Genomic DNA, 19,578 nt, shown 5'->3' on the forward strand with positions numbered 1-19,578 from the left:
TGAAATATATTCTGACCTCTGACTGGAAGGCCCATGCTTGAATTGTCTAAGGTAGTGCCTATAAAGGAAATGATGTTTGTTGGGTGCAAAATCAATTTTGAAAGTTGATCAGAAAACCTATAGAATGAAGAAGACTCTGGAGGTAGGGGTGAAGCACTATCACCATCAGGAATTTTGTGATGAGCCTAGGGGCTGAGGATAGATCAAACAGAAGGACTTTGTACTGGAAATGGCTGGTCTGGAGACAGATCTGATATCCTTTCTGTAGCTGGGATGGATTAGAATGTGCATGTAGGTGTCTGACATCCAGCTTATAGAGTCCATCCGCTTTCTTTAGAAACAGGATAATAGAGGAAAGAATATTTATATTGAATTTATTATTAAAATTTTGAGATGGGGGACAGCAATTCCATCTCTGCAGCATCAAACGCTGTCACCCACTTGTATGCCTAACTCAGTCCTGCTTATTGACAGAAAAAGGCAGCATTGCAAATATTACGCTAGGCCTCAGAAAATACTACTTGTTGGGGGAAAAAATAACCAAGCCAGACTTGCTACAGATTCCTACACAGAACCTACAAACTCACAAAAAAATAACCAAGCCAGACTGCTACAGATTCCTATACAGAACCTACAAACTCACAAAATATCTCACATTGGACACACCTGCAAAATATGGATAGAGTCTTACCAAATACAGAATAAATGACCACATATCAAATGTGCAGTCAAAAACTGAACTGGAATCCTCAAGAAGTTGGATTCTGCTTGCAGTACACCACCAGAGAAGCAGAAATGCTTTTCTTCCTGTAGAGTCCTGACTCCCGGGGAAGTTTTCTTTACAGCCAGAGAACTGGTGTGGTGGTCTTCACTGCTTTAGGGGGTTTGTGTGGGTGAGAGTTTTACCTGCTTTTTTGAGGAGGGGGGGTCAGTGGGGTTTGGGTGGGTACTTAACTATTTTAGGTGGACTTGAAGGGGTCTAGAGTAGTATGTGTGTGTGTGGGGGGGGGGGGGGGGGGACAGGGTCTTGCCTGGAAGTGGCAGAACCCTCTTTTTTTCTCATGGACAGCTTTTTAAAATCGCTTTTCCCTCTGGATGGGCCAGCAAATCCCGTTGTATTTGATGATATACATCTAGGAATTTTACAAAAGAGTCCTCATTTGACAGACCCTTGGGTAAAATACAGAAGGAATTTTGCATGTCATAACCTGGACATCTCAATTCCTCTCTCCACGGCCTTCAGGTTAGAGCTTCTAATCATGAAAATTTAAGATGGAGTTCTTTGCCATGATTGGTTGCAACATGGCTAAAAACTGCCACTATTGGGCTCATTTTCAAAAGAGAAGGGCGTCCATCTTTCGACATAAATTGGAAGATGGACGTCCTTCTCCCAGGGACATCCAAATCGGTATAATTGAAACCTGATTATAGACGTTCCCATCTGCACACCATCGCAAGGAAGGCCAAAGTTCAAGGGGCGTGTCGGAGGCGTAGCAAAGGTGGGACTTGGGCATGCCTAACACTTGGATGTCCTTTACCCATAATCGAAAGAAACAAGGACGTCCCTGACGAACACTTGGACGTTTTCACCCAGACCTGTTTTTCTTATGACAAATGGCACAAAAAGGTGCCTGAAATGACCAGAAGACCACCGGAAAGAATCAGGGATGACCTCCCGTTACTCCCCCAGTGGTCACTAACCCCCGACCACCCTAAAAAAACATCTGTCGTGCCAGCCTCTATGCCAGCCTCAGATGTCATACTCGGGTCCGTGACAGCGTATGCAGGTCCCTGGAGCAGTTTTAGTGGGTACTGCAGTGCACTTCAGGCAGGCAGACCCAGGCCCATACCCCCCCTACCTGTTACATTTGTGGAGGAAACAGCGAGCTCTCCAAAGCCCACCACAAACCCACTGCATCCACATCTAGGTGCCCCCCTTCACCTGTAAGGGCTATGATAATGGTGTACAGTTGTGGGTAGTGGGTTTTGGGGGGCTCAGCACACAAGGTAAGGGAGCTATGTTCCTGGGATCAATTTATGAAGTCCACTCTAGTGCCCCCTAGGGTGCCCGGTTGGTGTCCTGGCATGTCAGGGGGACCAGTGCACTACAAATGCTGGCTCCTCCCACGACCAAATGGCTTGCATTTGGTCGGTTTTGACATGGACGTCTTTGGTTTCGAAAATCAGAAACGTCCACATCTAGGGACTGCGAAATTTAAGGATTTGGACGTCCCTGACGGTATTTTCGAAATGAAAGATGGACGTCCATCTTGTTTCGAAAATACAGTTTTCCCCTCCCTAGATTTTGCCGTTTTGCATGGACGTCTAAATCACAACTTGGATGTCCCTTTTGAAAATGCCCCTCCAAGTCAAGCAAGCAATACTAGCAAATCTCACAGCACATAAAAATAATTTGTAAAGAAAAATATCGTTTCTAATTTGATAGTTTATTTTTAACAGTAGAATTCTATGAAAACGAATTTTGCAGTGTGTCTTGTATCCACACCCCCTACTAGCAGTGGCAGCTGGCTGTTCATATACAGTCTGTCCTTCGCTCACAATTTTACTGCTTCTGCACAGAAAACTAAACAAGCATTTGTGAATCAGAACTGATGTTACAGTCTAGGAGAGCTTTTGGTGTATTTTCCTTTCATGTTTGGGAGTGTATATTGAAGGAGTGGGAGGAAAATGGTCTTAGTGCAATTCTTAGTGCCAAAGGATACGTGACAATGCCAGCCAGCAGCCAGTAATCGTGTCTTCTGTGCCAGATGTCATAGATCTTTCCTGAAGAGGTGGCAGCTCTCTCCTCATTTTGCCATAACGTATGAAGTTCTGAAAGATCAGATAAAAAGGTTCACAGTTCAGTTGCATCCTTTGTGCAATGACAAGGCCAGCTAAGGTATCTCTTTATATTTTTTTTCAACATGCCCTGAAGAAAATCCAAGGTGGTTCCAGCCCTCAGCCCCTTCACCCTCCATCCCATAGGCTGCTAGCACGAAACGAAATAGTCCTGGATATTTAATGCTGGTACCCAGACATGGCCTAGCACTGAATATCTGAGGCTAATTCTGCCTACTGTGGGCTCAATATCGACCAGAATGTGTGTTTTTGGGTCGTGTCCTAGTTTTATTGAGGACTTTGACTACATTTTTGTTTAGGGTGTTTAGGGAAGCCAGTTAGTTTTTCTGGGAGTTAAGGCTATTTAACTGGCAACCCTGGGAACAAGATATTAAGGACTTGATTTTATAACAGAGCACCTATGTGAGAAGTCCAAAATGGCACCTGCTTCATAAAGGCAAGATAGGCACCTCTGTGCCTTTATACAATAGGCTCCCAGATTCAGCCCCAACAGCACTCAAATACAAATATACATTGCAAGCCCGCCTCCTCACTGCCTAACATAGTAAGTGACGGTAGATAAAGACCTGAATGGTCCACCTAGTCTGCCCAACAGTCTGTCACACTCATTATCAATTCATGATTAAATCAACAATGAATGCGACATTATATACCTGATCATGGCCTAAACTATGTTCCTGCAAACATCTATGCATAAAAGACTGGATTCTATAAATGACACTCAAAAATGGGTACAGGAGGAGAGTTGAACATTGAACGTCCTTGGTCTGTTTCTTGAAACGCCTGATTCTGTTCCAGTGACTTTTTGTGGGACATTGTTGTTCTTTCCACTTCTGTGGTTTGGTCACACTCAAAAAATAGGTGGCAGGAAATATCGGCACTAAGCTCAGTTCTATAAGGGGCATGTGTCCTTTATAGAATCACACTTACATCTGCTGAAACCTGGTGTAAATGCTGGTGCCCAAGTTGGGTGTATTGACCCATTTTTCTCTGTAACAATGTGTGCAACTTTTCGGAACGTCCCTGACACAGCCATGGCCACATCCTCTTTTAAGTTGCGTGCTATGGAATTTGGGCACCAAGCATGATAGAATAGCATGCAGCCAGATGTGTGTGCAAATCTTAATTGGTGCCAATTAATGTCAATAATTGGTTGTTGGCCAACTATTGCTCGTTAGCCAATCAAGTTGCAGGCGAATCTTGGGATTGCACACAAATTTAGGCGCTGTTTTAGATTCTATATATAAAATCCGGGGGAAATTGCATAAAACAGGTGCTTATGTTCCATGTGTGTAGCTTTTATGTGCATTCAAAATCAGGATTTACATGTGGAATAACTTTATGAAAGTAGAGGATAGCACACAGACTTTCACATTGTTTATTGTGGCACAACCAGAGACACGGGCCGTGTTTCAGCGGGAATGCCTGCCTGCTTCAAGGGTTGAATACAGAACTGTGTCTAGTGCCAGAAGTAAAACAGCTCTATGATGGCTGAAGCAAACTGGGACAACAAAAGTCAATACACAAAAAAAACGCCCTGGAGTCAAAAACGCCACTCCTCAGGGTGTTTTTGTGCAGTAACTTTTGTTGTCCCAGTTTGCTTCAGCCATTATAGAGCTGTTTTACTTCTGGCACTGGACATAGTTCTGTATTCAACCACTGAAGCAGGCCGGGTGTACCCGCCAAAACACGGTCCATGTCGGGTCTCTCGTTTGCGCCACAACAAAGAACTTCTTAATGACACTCCCCGTGTGGAAGTCTGTGTGTTATCCTCTACTTTCCTGTTTTGCTTTGGATCTATGTAAAGGTCATCTCTCGTTCTTCTGTGATTTTTGTTTTATAACTTTATAAAAACCACCCACCCCTCATTTCCATTTTCAAACTGCATTAATAAGTTAATTCAAAAGGCAATGAGCCAAGCTAACAAAGCTTCCTTATTCTGTTCCTTTACCTGTAAAGCCACCATCAGCAATGTTGAACATGAATTTAAATCTGCTGTTCTTCTCATCTTTTCTCCCCTCTTCCTCCTCTTCCTTCAACTCCTTCTCTCCATTTTGTTGGTTCTCTGCTTGTTCTTTTTCTTCCAGTTTGTTTTCTTCCACTTGTAAAACATTCAAAAGAATCAAACATTAATATCCACAGGAAGACATCTTTCAGTTCTGTTTTCTTATGTGGTCAATATTCAAAACAATTTAAACAGGGGCATAGCCAAACCTCGATTTTGGGGAGGGGGTGGTGGTGGTTGAGTGCAAAGTGCCACACCTCCCAGCTGCAACCCCACATACCCGGGCTAGCAGGGATCCCCCAGCCTCGCCATCAGAAGCCTTCCTATAGCAATACTCGGCGCCATGCTGCCTGCCCTGCTTGCCCGTCCTGGTGGCGCACATGCTCGGTTTTAGTGAAATTGAGCATGTGTGAAGCTCGTGCCTGCTCAATTTCATTAAAACCGAGCATGCGCACAAGGGAGGGGAAAGCAGGGCAGGCAGCACGGCGGCCAATATTGCCACAGGAAAGCTTTAGCTGGGGGCCAAAACCCATACTGGGGGGGCCCAGGCCCCCAAGGCCCCCCATGGCTATGCCACTGGATTTAACTGGTCAGAAACGGCCGTTGATCGGTTAAATCATTTGTTCGGAGCTATCCACTAATTTTCTGTGCTACTTAAATGGTTATCGCCACTGAAAATTAGTGGGTTGGTGCCTAAGTGAAAACCAGCTATTTTGGGGGTGTTTCCATGGGCGGAGTCAGCAGTTGGTCGTTAAGTGCTGCTATTCAACACTTAACCGGCCAGGGAACTGCACAAATGGGACCACATAAAACGCAGTCCAATCTAACCCATAGCTGCTTAAATTCTGTGCATTCTATGCATTAGCCAGCTCTGCATAAAAATCGAATATTCAACGCTGAAGCCTGGACATGGCCTGGATTTGAATATCTGGGAATAACGCCAGCGGCAGACAGCACAATGCTCACTGCTGCCAGCTGTATATTGACCTCTAACAGGGGGTCAAACAGGTCAGTTCTTATGCTCAGTGTTTTTTAAACCCTAGCTGCAGTGGTCTGATAAAATACAAATATTCAGAACCGCTGTCCAGATAGAACGAACTGCATCATCTGGGTGGTGGTGATATTTCACGATAGTTTGTGTTTCACTTCCTGCTTAGCCCTGTGAATATTTGTGAAAAATAATGATAATGTATAGGGGCTGGTACAAAGTTTCTAGCTACCCAGAGCAACTGCAAAATGTCATGCCCTTCCCCCCATGCCAACATTAGTATTGATGATGCCACCGTCATCCCCATGCCCTACCCCCACTGCTGCTGCTTCTTGCCAGGCTTCCAGTGCAGCTTTCTTTCCCTGGGCTTCCACCACTGCTAACACGCTCCCTCAGTGCTACCTCCTCTTACACTGAAAAGTGTATCCTGAAAGGGAGCGGACATGGGGCCACAGCATTGCAGAGACTGTGAAGATGGCGCAGCCGACAGGTTGATCCATGGTTCACCAGTACGGCAGCGAGGACAAAAAGAATGGGGGTGGGGCACTAAAATGCTGCTACACCACAATGGCAGGAGTGTAGAACTAGGGGAGCAGAAGACAATTTTGACATTCCTTATAGCATACCACTTGGAAAGTGCCAGCTGTAAGAAAAAAAATAAAAACTCCAAATGCACCATCAGACAGCTATTAAATCATTAACAATTCTAAAGTCAAATAATTGAATTACATTGAAATTAAAACATGTTTACCTTTGCCTCCCATGTAGCCCCCCACCCCACCCCTTTCCCCACCTTCCACATGGCTTCTCTGCACCTCCCCTCCCAGCCTGAACCCCCTCCCCCCACCTTCACTTTTGGTTCTCTTCTGCTCCCTGTCCTTTCCCTCTCTCCTACCTCACTCTCTCCCCCCTCTGCTTCTTCTATGGTCCCCTCTGCCTTTCATCCCCCATGGCTCCTCTCTGCCTTTTTCTTCCTCCCTCTATTTCTTAAGACTTCCCACAATCCTCTGTGTTCCCTCTCTATCTGTCTCGCCTCCATCCTAATTCTCTCTTTATCCTTTCCGCCTTCCTCTCCCATGCCCCTCCCCCCCACACTGTCCACTCCCTTCTGCATGACTTCCAATTTTAATAAATTATCATTCATCTTTCAAAATTTAACCCCCTCACCCTGAACCCCCAATTCGTATTCTTCCCACACCGGTGCATTGTCCGACTGCATGATACTGTCAATATGTGAGCCCACTACCGTCTGCAGACCTTCCCTGTCTAGCAATATCATGTCAGTATCACATTAAAGTCTCCACCCATCACAACCCGTGCAGTCCACATGCATAAAGTCTTCATGTTCTCTCAACACTGTCCCTTTTTGTACCAGTGATTGCTCAGGTACTTGTAGAAGTCAGTTCAGACTGGTCTCTCATACTCGAGTGTGGCCCCTCCTTCACTGGGGTGGTCGAAAATCTCTTTAGTCTCTCTTCCCTTCTGAGGTTTGCTGCCATTTCAAAACCTCTTTTGTTTCTTTCGCTGGTTTTCCACTACACTGGACCTCTGCTGGAAGTTTTGCTGCCTCCATCTTCCTTTAGGCTTTTTCTACACCTCCTTCACTTTCCTCACTCTTCGTGTTTTCCCTTGTATCATGGAAGTCAAAGCAAATGGGAAAAGCCATTTGTATTTGAAGTTCTCTGCCGTCAGATAGCAGATGAGCTCCCATGTTCTCGCCGCCGCTGCAGGGTCAGTGGAGACAAATTGTGATATTTCTCCACTTTTTCCAGTCAATTGCTCCAGCATTTCACACCTTGGCAGTATCTACTCTTTGATAACATAACCATGAAAACACGCCACTAGGTCTCGAGGAGATTTATCTTTGCGCAGGCCCAGACTGCAGTGGGCCCTGTCTAGCTTAACTTTTCATCCTTCTTGTCCAGGCTGATGTCAGCTCTGCATCACAGCCTGGGCAAGAAGGCTGTGCTACAGAATCTCATGTGCAATGACATGACACGTGAAATCTCATGTGCAGATATGGCTGTCTCTAGGACAGCTCGTATCCGAAGGCTGCACCACTTGGAGCAGTTCTCCAGGTCCTTTCACTTATTTTGGCATTCTCTACATTTCTGCCTTTCCTCCACTCATAGTAATATAGTAAATGACGGCAGATAAAGACCTGAACGGTCCATCCAGTCTGCCTAACAAGATAAACTCGTTTTACATGGTATGTGATAATTTATATGTATACCTGAGTTTGATTTCTCAGGGCACAGACCGTAGAAGTCTGCCCAGCACTCTTCATGTACTAAAAGTTCTGAAGATTCTGGAATCCTAAAGAGTTACAAGATTCCGGAATTCCAAAGAGTTACAAGATTCCGGAATTCCAATTACCAGCCATATTCCATGTAGAACCCCAAAGAGTAACATAGTAACATAGTAAATGATGACAGATAAAGACCTGAACGGTCCATCCAGTCTTCCCAACAAGACAAACTCATTTTACATGGTATGTGATAATTTATATGTACACCTGAGCTTGATTTGTCCTTGCCTTTCTCAGGGCACAGACCGTAGAAGTCTGCCCAGCACTGTTCTTGTGCTAAGTTCTGAAGCTAACGTCGAAGCCCCTTAAAATTTACACTCCAGCCCATCCCTATCTATTCAGTTACGATCAGGGCGTAGACCGTAGAAGTCTGCCCAGCACCGGTTTTGCTTGCCAATTATCGGTGTCGCCACCCAATCTCCGCTAAGATTCCGTGCATCCATTCCTTCTAAACAGGATTCCTTTGTGTTTATCCCGCGCATGTTTGAATTCCATTACTGTTTTCATCTCCACCACCTCCCGCGGGAGGGCATTCCACGTATCTACCAATCCTCGCTCGCATGCATCCTTTCTTGTTTCCTCTGCAGATTCTCCACTATTTCCCTTGTTTTGGCCTTCACGCACCAGATTTCACCTTTAAGCTCAGTCAGCCATATATTCAGTTCAGCCTGAGTGAAGGATCTGCACTCTTTCTGCCACCACTGGGGTTTTCCCCTAACTTAGTACTAGCGTCCGCCATCTTATGCGCTGCTCTGCTGACATGCGGAACCTTACTGCTGTCACGCTCCCTGCTTCCTCTCATACATTTAAACATCTGCAGTTTCATCGTGGAAGCCATCTGGGGCCTCACACCCACTTTCTCCAGCACAGCAGGCGAGCGAGGGTAGCTCTTATTGAGCAAAAACTCCCTTTTGACTTCTAACACACGCAGAGCTTGGCTCTTAGGCCAACCATAAACACTGGTGACGCTATTTCCTCCGGGCGACCTCAAATTTTGTAAGGCACACCATGAATCGAATGAGTACTAACAAATACACATCCCTACCTGCCAGAAGGGTAGAAACAAAGTGAGTGAAACCATTTAAAGCCCCAAAACCTAATGTAAAAAATAAACAAAGTCAAGGTGAAAAGCAGTACTTGGTTATTTATTTGTACACGTGAAGACAAAAAAGGCAATATTATAACTGCACTTCTACCCTTATACGCATTTTGCATGTGTGAATGCAGAGTCAATTGGCACATAAGCGCACAAACGTCCTAGGAGCTATTCCAGGGATAGGCAACCTCGGTCCTCGAGGGCCGCATCCCAGTCAGGTTTTCAGGATTTCCCCAATGAATATATACGAGATCTATTTGCATGCACTGTTTCCATTGTATGCAAAAAGATCTCATGCATATTCATTGGGGAAATCCTGAAAACCTGAATGGGTTACAGCCCTCGAGGATCGAGGTTGCTCAACCCTGAGTTATTCTACAAAATAAGTACCTAAATATATGTAAACCGCTTTGAATGTAGTTGCAAAAACCTCAGAAAGGCGGTATATCAAGTCCCATTTCCCTTTCCCTTTCTATAAGGACACAGGAAAGTGCTTTAGGGGTGAATTCTATATATGGCACCAAAACAAACAGCACCAAAACCAGCGCTATTCTATAAGCTGCGCTTAAAGCTAGGCGCGGTTTATAGAATAGCACTTACGCCCGGGAATCACGCCTAACTTTAGGCACGGCCATTTGCGCCACCTAAAACATGGGGCAAATCTTCGCACCTACGTTAGGCAGGTTCCCCCTCCCCCATATTCTATAACTACACGCGTTCATTTTAGGAACGGCGCCCATGACCCTCCCATTTCTGCACTCCCCCTTTTTTCAGCTTGCACGTAAAATGTAGGTGTGGATCCAGTGCCTTAAATTTACTCGCATATATTCCAATGAAATCTAATTAGTGCCAATAATCGCTGGTTAACAAGCCAATTATCGGCGCTAAAGTAGCTCGTTATTCTATTAAATCACGCAAACAATTTTCGGCGACTTTTATAGAATTCGAGGGATAGTGTGTACATGCAAGGGAGCAAACATATTGTCCGAGCATAAGTGGGTCATGGGTGTGTCTTCCACATGTGCACTCAATGTATAGACACAATCTTTTGCATGTGTTGTTTATTGCACTTTCATGCACTCCCTGGCATACATGGGCACCAATACATTTAGGATTTACACTAGTATTCTATAACAGAATCAGGTAGCTCTAGCGTACCTAGGGCAGGACCGTGGGGATGGTCCACCCTGGGTGTCAGCAGCGAGGAGGTACATGGAGCAGGCACAAGGCTGTCAGCTCTGCCGGTCCCCTGCCCTGGAACAGGAAGTTGACGTCAGAGAGGGCGGGGGGACTGGAATAGCTGACAGCTGCGAAGTACCACCTTGCTTGGAGGAGGGGGTGTGTGTGTGCGCTGTCTGGGCGGGTACATTCATTCTGCTCCGTCCCAGATGCCATATAACATAGATATGCCGCTGTCTGAGAGTTCAGATTCCAATAGAATGGGCATCCCTGCATGGCAAACAGGGCATCTACACCTCAGCTTCCCTTTATAGAATTGCCACCAAGTGATTAAAAATCGCTAAAGGTCCTTGGAGTTTTTGTGGCTCTCGGTACCTGTTTTGCTATGTCTGCTGCTGCTCCTTGCTGCTCGGTGTATTGCACTATTGGCGCACTTGGTCATGCTGGCCCTGATGTGAACCTTTATGGGGCTTTTGCCATGAATGAAGGCTCGGTATGCAGATAAATAAATAAATACTTTTCAGAAACTTCTTCCCATAGCATCATAAGCCATTTAGGCTTCTATTATTGATGCAATTGGGCTTTTGATCAGCAGAGGCAAAGTTAAACAACTAACTCGGCCGTTAATTTTGCACCTTACAAAGTTTCTGAAATGTACAAGAGTGAAGAGCTAAGTGAGAGCATCTGATCTTGGTCTGATACAGAAATACTACAGGCTATCGGTTCTTTACCTGACTTGGGTTCCTTCTCTTCCATTTTTGCCTGATTTACATTCAACTCCAGCTTTTCTGATACCACTCTTTCGTCAATTGCTTCAGCTGGAACGACAAAAGACTTGCTAAAAAGTATAGCGGCAAAGCTGTGCTTTCTTTCAAAAATGTAAAGCCACAAATGATGTTAATTTCTCTTACTGCTTTGTACTTCGTGAAAATGCCTTCTGATTGATTCAAAAACACACGAAGCCCTGTTTTGCATATGATGTTCAGGTTAGAATGTTCACAGTTTCCTGAACACAGAGGCTTTTGTAAAATACATGTGATGGGGCATTTTTGATATGACGTCTAAATCTAACTTTGGATAAATGGCCATTTCCTAGACGTTTTTAGATATTTTCTGCTCAGTGCATTTTTTTGTATGTGTGACCATTAAAAAAAAAATAAATAAAATATCTAAGTGAAAAATGCACCAAAACAAGCCATTGGGCTGTATGGGAGGCCAGCATTCTTAGTAGACTAGCCACACAGACATCCCAGCAGAGCAGTGGGGCACCCTAGGGGTACTGTAGTGGACTTTACATAAAAGGTCCCAGGTGCACATCTCACCATTATCCCCTTTTATCGTATGGTGAGCCCTCCAAACCCCACCAAAAACCTACTGAACTAAACTGTTCACCACAACAATAGCCCTTATGGCTGCAGGTGTCAGCTATATGAGTGTACAGTAGGTTTTGGGGGGTATGAATAGGGTTACCGTATTTGCTCCCCCCAAAAAAGAGGACACATGCCCCGCCCAGGCCATGCTCCCACCACACCCCACCCCGCCCCTGTCACATACCGCTCTACTCCTTTCACACACCCCCGCTCCCCCCCCATCACACCCCCCTAAGGGTGTCCTATCCTCCCCTCCCCTTACCTTACTGTACTGCCCTGGTGCTTCAACTCTCGGCGGACATTTTGAATCGGCGCCGGGACCGGAGTCAGCAAGAAACAGTCTGCAGCCGTTCGGGGCAGGAAAGAGGGGGGCTCTTTCCTGCCCCAATGAGGACACTAGACCACCAGGGCATTACAGCAAGGTAAGGGGAGGGGAGGATAGGACACCACTACGCCCACTGGCTCGCCTGCCCATTTGTCCGCAAATCCAGACAAATGGTTGCCCGGCCATGTCCTCAAAAAGAGGACATGTCCAGGTAAAATCGGACGTATGGTAACCCTAGGTTTAAACAGCTCACAGTTTCCATCACAAGTGTACCAGTTAGAGTGAATTATGGGCCTGAGTCCCCTTCTCTACAGTGCACCGCACTGATCACGAGGCTACTCCAGGGACCTGCTTGCTGCTCTAATAGGCCTGGCCATAACATCTGAAGCTGTCATAGAGGCTGGTGTGTACTGTTTCGTTCACATCTTTGGGGGGAGAGGGGAAGCCATTCCTTTATTCCTCCGGTGGTCATCTGGTCATTTAGGGCACCTTTTGTGACTTAGTCACCATTAAAACAGGTCGAGACCAAAATGTCCAACTTTTAGTCCTGGACATTTTTGCTTTGTTCAACTACGGCAGAAAAATGCCCAAGTTGTGGGAACGCCCAAATCCCGCCCCCATCATGCCCCCGACATGTCTCCTTGTGATTTGGATGCACTTCAGATGAACTACATAGAAAAATGTCTTTAAATGTATTTTTGAAAATACAGATTTGGACGTTTGATTTGTGCCACTTTTTGGATGTTTTTCTCTATAGAAAATGAGCCCCATAGAGGTGTATTTTCAAAGCACTTAGACTTACAAAATTATGTAATAACTTATGGAACTTTAGTAAATCTAAGTGCTATGAAAAGAGCCCCATAGTGATGCAAACACACATGCAATGTATTTGCGGGAGCATCAATTTCACAAAAGAACACATTCAAAAAAATAACAGCATCACTCAGGGTTTTACACATGTAAGTACTGGTAACTACTTGTATCAGGTGCTGATCTTGTAACATACACACATTTGCCAGCACTCAGGGGTGGTCTGAGAGTGGTCTGGGCCCCTCCCCCCGCCCAGCCACTGCCTGACACCCCCCCTACTGCCTTGCTGCTGCCCCCTACTGCCACAGCCAATGCCCCCACTGCCCCAGTCCTGCCTGAAGGGTCCTGGTGGTCTACTGGTCTCTGCGGGGGGGGGGTGGGGGAAGTATTTTCTTTCCTGCCCGCTGTGCTGCTGCTATTCTCCCACCTGCCGGTGCCGCCGTGTTTTCAAAATGGTGGCTAAGACTTCCCACGGTGGTCTCGGGAGTCTCGGCCCTCATTTTTAAAGTACGCCGATGCCAGGCAGGTGGAATGGCCACAGCACAAAGGTCAGGAAAGAACATTTTTCCCCTCACAGAGGCCACTAGATCACCAATGGCGCACCTTTAAAGGAAGGTCCGTGGAGGGCTGTAGTGTACGGCGGGCATCCGGGCAGACCATCTGGGCCCTCAGGCACTGCCCGGTTGCCCGAATGGTCAGTCCGCTCCTGCCAGCACTTATACATGCAAGTTCTGGATTTCACAAGACTTTATGTACAAGAGGAGCTAATTAAGGAATCAAGTGAGAAAACTTTTAAAACGTTAGACACCACTGGGGTATAGGTCTCGCCCTTTCTGGAAGTTTGGATGTGTATATTCTGGCATGGAAATATATGCAGAACACGTATAAATGCAGGTTTATACACATCAAAATCATGAATAGGACCTTCTAAAATAACCACCAGAGTGTTGGCCTGTTTAGTGACTTTAATGGCCCAACTTTTACAAATCTATGGATATACAACTCATGTACTTGCCGACAGTTGGCGAAACCATAATTTGTTTTGAATTGTGGCCTTCATATTTTCAGCCATTGGCACAGAAGAAGAGTCATAAACTTAATTTTTAGTCCATAGATCATGTGCTTTCTCATCCTCCCTTCCCCCTCCCTTGCCCATTGAAAATCAATAAATTATTCTAGATTTATATTTTGTATTTTTCACTAGTGATAAAGTTTTCACTTAAAATAGTTGCAAAATAAAGTTAGCCACTGGGGGGAGCTACCTATCAGCAGCTGATCCGATGCAGGTTCTGGTTTTTCGGCATCTTCTTTGCAGCTTTCACTTGGTTTCTCTTTGCTCTCTACGGCTTCTTGCTGTTTCTCACTGTCCACCTTGTCGGGATTTGTTAGCACCTGGACCATCAACATAAAGCATCTGAATTGAAGGTCATCATCAAACTGAAAATTATTAAGTTTGCCAACTACTTCTGCCTGGCAGTACAACTGACTCACATACTACGTCAACCTTTAGATTGTAAGCTCCTTCGAGCAGGGACTGTCCTTCTTTGTTAAACTGTACAGCGCTGCGTAACCCTAGTAGCGCACTAGAAATGTTAAGTAGTAGTAGGATTAGGAGAAGATGAATTGGAGCTGGTATTTTCCTAACTCCAAACTCTATGGTTAAGCAGTTTAAAATATGGGGTATGACTACTAAAGGACACTAGGAAATCGGCTTAGTAGATACTAACAGTGGACTTTCCCCTCATGCTAAGCCCGTTTCCAGCATGCCCAGGAAAGAGACATTTCCAATTCAAATTAATTTGAACCTGGGGAATAAGTCTTTTAGTGATTTACAGAAAGGTGGTCATATGTTGTTTTTATGACTTTTGGCAGTGCATTCCATAGTTGTGCGCTTAGGAAAAGCAGGATGCATAAGTTGATTTGTATTTGAGTCTTTTGCAAGTTGGGTAGTGGAGATTTAGGTATGTTCGTGCTGATCTTGTGTTTCTGGTTGGTAGGTCTATGAGATCTATCATGTATCCCGGGGCTTTGCCGTAAATAATTTTAGGAACCAGGGTGCAGATTTTGAAAGCAATACGTTCTTTGTAGGAGTTTGGCGCTTTCAAACCGCGTTTTTCCAAATATAAGCCTGGTTGCTGTGTTTTGAGCAGTCTGAAGTTTCTTTATTATTTATTTATTTGTAACATTTGTATCCCACATTTTCCCACCCATTAGCAGGCTCAATGTGGCTTACATTATACAGTAAAGGCGATCGCCAAGTCTGGTAGATGTTAAACAAATACCAATATTTGTTCTTTGCAACCCGCATAGATTCCATCGCAGTAGTCTGCATGGTTTAGTACCAGTGATTGTATCAAGTTGGGAAATATTTCCCTCGGGAAGAATGGTTTCACGCGTTTGAGTTTCCACATTGAGTGAAACATTTTCCCTTCTAGAATACTAGTGTGGCAGGTAAAATATGCGCCTATTATTTAGGTGTAAGCATTACGCCAGCCATAGAGTTGGTGTAAATGGTTGCACCTAAATGCAGAAGATACCTGCACAACTTATACTTTTCTATAAGGGTTCCTCTTACAAAGGCGCGCTGAAAAATGACTTGCGGTAGTGTAGGCACGGGTTTTGGGCACGCATCGATCCATTTTTTTTGCGCGCCTTTGAAAAAGGCCTTTTTATTTTATTTTTTTTGCCGAAAATGGACGTGAAGCAAAACGAAAATTGCCGCCCGTCCATTGGGTCTGAGACCTTACCGCCAGCCATTGACCTGGCGGTAAAGACTCACACAGTAAACGGGCGGTAATGACCTATGCGCGCCTCCGTTACGCACGCCCCGAAAATAAAAAATATTTTTCAGACGCACATATCGGACGCACGCCAAAAATGAAATTACCACAAGAGCCAAGTGGTAGTCTGGTGGTAACTCCATTTTGGCGCATGTTGGGCGTGCGTAGATGCTTACATGGCTTAGTAAAAGGGCCCCTAAGTTACTTACTCCCACCTCGTGGTTTCCTGCTAAACAAAATTGCTGTTGAGACCTCTAGCAGAATGGATGCCTGACCCTTAGTGGTAATATCTCTTGTCGTCCCCCTTCTCCTCCACCGCTAACTCCAGGCTTCGTTCCTTTTCCCTCGCGGCACCTTATGCCTGGAATAGACTTCCTGAGCCTGTACGTCTAGCTCCATCTCTACCTGTTTTCAAATCTATGCTGAAAACCCACCTTTTCACCACTGCTTTTGGCTCCTAGCTACTACTCAATTGCCTCCCCTTGTTCCTTCTCACCCAGTACTTCCCTCGCCCTTAATTGTCTTGTCTGTATTATTTTTAGATTGTAAGTTCTATTGAGCAGGGACTGTCTCTCTATGTCAGGTGTTCAGCGCTGGGTGCATCTGGTAGCGCTATACAAATGTTAATAATAATAATATTGCAGTATTACTGCTAGAGGTCTTGGAGGACATTTTGTTTAGCAGGAGCGAGTGGGCATCACTCTCACCCCACTACCCACCAGGGAACTCCACCAGATATGTCTGGGTGATGGGGAAGTAAGGGTTGATGTGAGGACCTTGGGCCTTGGATTGGGGCGCAAGGAGGCTGCCATGTTTTGGGCTCTTGCCTGCACATGGGGGCCTTCCACACAGGGAGAGGTTAATCTGACAGGTGGGTTCTGACAGGTGGGGGGGGGGGGGGGGACTCTCTACCTGGCAGAGGGATTCTGGCTTTGAGCAGGGGGTGTTGACTGATGAGGGGTTTGGGTGATGTTGAGGGGGGGAGGGTTGACTGGCAGGGTGATGTTTGGGCGCTACTGTGCTGGTATACATTGTTCAGCAGTGCCACATCTGTGATGTAAAATCACCACATAGATGTGGCAGAGTCAAACCTGACACATCCAGATGCTTGTATTTTCGATGTTTTGTGAAATGGGTGCTCCTGTTGGATGTGTCGCTGCAAGGACATCCATGCAAACATGCATAGGAGCCAACTTTTCAAAATGATGGGGGTGCTAAGCCCAATGAAAATAACCCCTCCCTGGACACATACAAGGAATTTTCTCAATATTGGGGGTGCTCAAGCACCCACAGCACCCACAGAGTTGGCTCCAATGCAGACATGTATGTTAGAAGATACTTTCCTTTTCTAAAATACTTGCCTGATAATAGACATTCTGACCTGGACGTCTCTAATCAGGTATGTGCATCCTTTCTAAAATACCATTCCACACCTACCAACTGACCTCTACCAATATTTGAACTGACTGAAATTGAGTATCATACCCCTAAAAATGTATTTAAATGTTCAGTTTTGAATATTTTTTGTGTGGTTGCATTAATTATATAAAAGTACATTAGAGGTCACCTTATTTTTGAATTTATTATTTGAGATGGGTGATGTTATTACACACTGTTGGTTTTTATTACCTAGGGTATTCTATAACTTACATATGAACTACTACTGAAAAAGGTGTGAGCAAAATCCAAAATACAAAAAAAATACGTATCTGGTATCTAAGTGTAGACGCCCCCTGTATGTCTAAAACAAATAGAAGGAAATATTTTTGCACTCAAAGAATAGTTAAGCTCTGGAACTCGCTGCCGAAGGAGTTAACTGGTGGTTAACGTATCTGGGTTTTAAAAAGGTTTGGACAAGTTCCTGGAGGAAAAGTCCATAGTCTGTTATTGAGATGGACATGGGGAAGCCATTGCTTGCCCTGGCATTGGTAGCATGGAATGCTGCTACTAATTGGGTTTCTGCCAGATATTTGTGACCTGGATTGGCCATTGTTGGAAGCCGGATAATGGGCTAGATGGACCATTGGTCTGACCCAGGATGGCTATTATTATGTTCTTATCTCTAATCTGTGCAGAGATGAGAAATAAATTCCCTCAAGAAATATGATGAGTATGTCATCCTCAAGGAGGAGACTACCTTAAATACTTTTTATGAGTGCAAGGGGAGGAGAGGGGAAAAAGATGAAAGGGGGGCGGGGGGGGGAGACATGTGTGGAATGATGGCATTGCACGAGCTGATTTCCTGGAAATATCTGACATAATGGCAATTTCTTTAATTGCGCTGTGAACAATGAATAAAATTGATTGAAAGCATTTCAAAAAGTAAGTTACAAATGGATTCCACTCTCTGAGCTTGGAGGAAATGACTGATCTGGTAATGACGGCTTTTCATTCTGGGATAGAGAGGTTTGAATTATTTATGCAGACACCTTCAGTGTGTTACAGAGTGAGCTTGTTCTAACATACTGAAGAGCAAGATGCAGCAGAAGTGTGAAATCAAGCTTTATTTAGTATATAGGACTTTTTATCTTGGTACAGCTTGAGACAGGGCATAAGTTGAATGATCTCTTTGGTGCAAGATCAGTGAGAAAAGAAACTGAACAGAAAGTAACTATTACAATACCTCAACCCCCCCAAGCAGCACAGTGCCACCCAGTGGCTGTACAATAAATGGCAGTCTTCAGTATAGTAGGCTTTTACTTCTAGTTATTGCATATTGCAAGAGAGAGGCCAGAACAAACGATGAAGAACCAACCAAGACAAAAATTTACATCAGGATTTAAACATTTTTTGTTGTGCTTACAGAAATGAAATATGATTGCATGGGGGGTAATTCTCTAACAGAATTCAAGCACACGTGGGATAAACATAAAGGAATCCTGTTCAGAAGGAATGGATCCTAAGGAGCTTAGCCGAGATTGGATGGCAGAGCCGGTGGCGGGAGGCGGGGATAGTGCTGGGCAGACCTATACGGTCTGTGCCAGAGCCGGTGGTGGGAGGCGGGACTGGTGGTTGGGAGGTGGGGATAGTGCTGGGCAGACTTATACAGTCTGTGCCAGAACCGGTGGTGGGAAGCGGGGCTGGTGGTTGGGAGGCGGGGATAGTGCTGGGCAGACTTACATGGTCTATGCCCTGAAAAGGACAGGTACAAATCAAGGTAAGGTATACACAAAAAGTAGCACATATGAGTTAGCTTGTTGGGCAGACTGGATGGACCATGCAGGTCTTTTTTTGCCATCATCTACTTATGTTACTATGTAACAGTATGCCTATGTGGTATCTATTCTATGAAGGAAAGTAGGCGCTTACTTTTTTTTTATAGAATACTAGCGTAACTGGGTCCCTCCCCTATTCTGCCCAGGCTCTGCCTGTGAGTATGTTAACCTTTAAAATACATACTGTGTAGATTATGCACATATTTACAGAATAAACCTAGGTGGAGTTTTGGCATTTATTTACCTATGTACACACATACGTGTTTATATACCGTTATTTTAAACATTTATGCCTGTAATCAGTGCATAGATGATTAGAATGCCATCATATATGCACATATGTGTGTACGTATTTATCTATTTATTTATTGGGATTTATTAACTGCCTTTATGAAGAGATTCACCCAAGGCAGTGTACAACAGGCACAGTTTAACATAAAACGTACAAGTTTGTTAACAGCATAACAATAGTAAACATGACCATATATAAACAAAGACAATCAATAATGTAAACTTGAGAACAGCAAATTAAAACCTAATAGGACTACCATGAAACAACAAAATTATGCATATTTACCAGCACTGAAATTCAAATAACAGAGATATAATGCAGTAAGAATATAAGAGTAGCCATACTGGGTCA

At 44.7% G+C, this 19,578-nt stretch overlaps 1 protein-coding gene across 1 annotated transcript in view; it reads right to left on the reverse strand.

Annotated features, from left to right (window-relative positions):
* CHD5 (chromodomain helicase DNA binding protein 5) overlaps positions 1-19,578 on the reverse strand; it is a 192,126-nt gene that overhangs the window by 48,238 nt on the left and 124,310 nt on the right. The window contains 4 exon segments of the mRNA XM_030222487.1: positions 2,724-2,832; positions 4,811-4,960; positions 11,167-11,253; positions 14,203-14,332. Of these exon segments, the coding sequence (XP_030078347.1) occupies positions 2,724-2,832; positions 4,811-4,960; positions 11,167-11,253; positions 14,203-14,332 (476 nt within the window).

Source organism: Microcaecilia unicolor, chromosome 13 (genome assembly GCF_901765095.1).
Source record: "Microcaecilia unicolor chromosome 13, aMicUni1.1, whole genome shotgun sequence".
In the NCBI taxonomy this organism is placed as follows: Eukaryota; Metazoa; Chordata; class Amphibia; order Gymnophiona; family Siphonopidae; genus Microcaecilia; species Microcaecilia unicolor.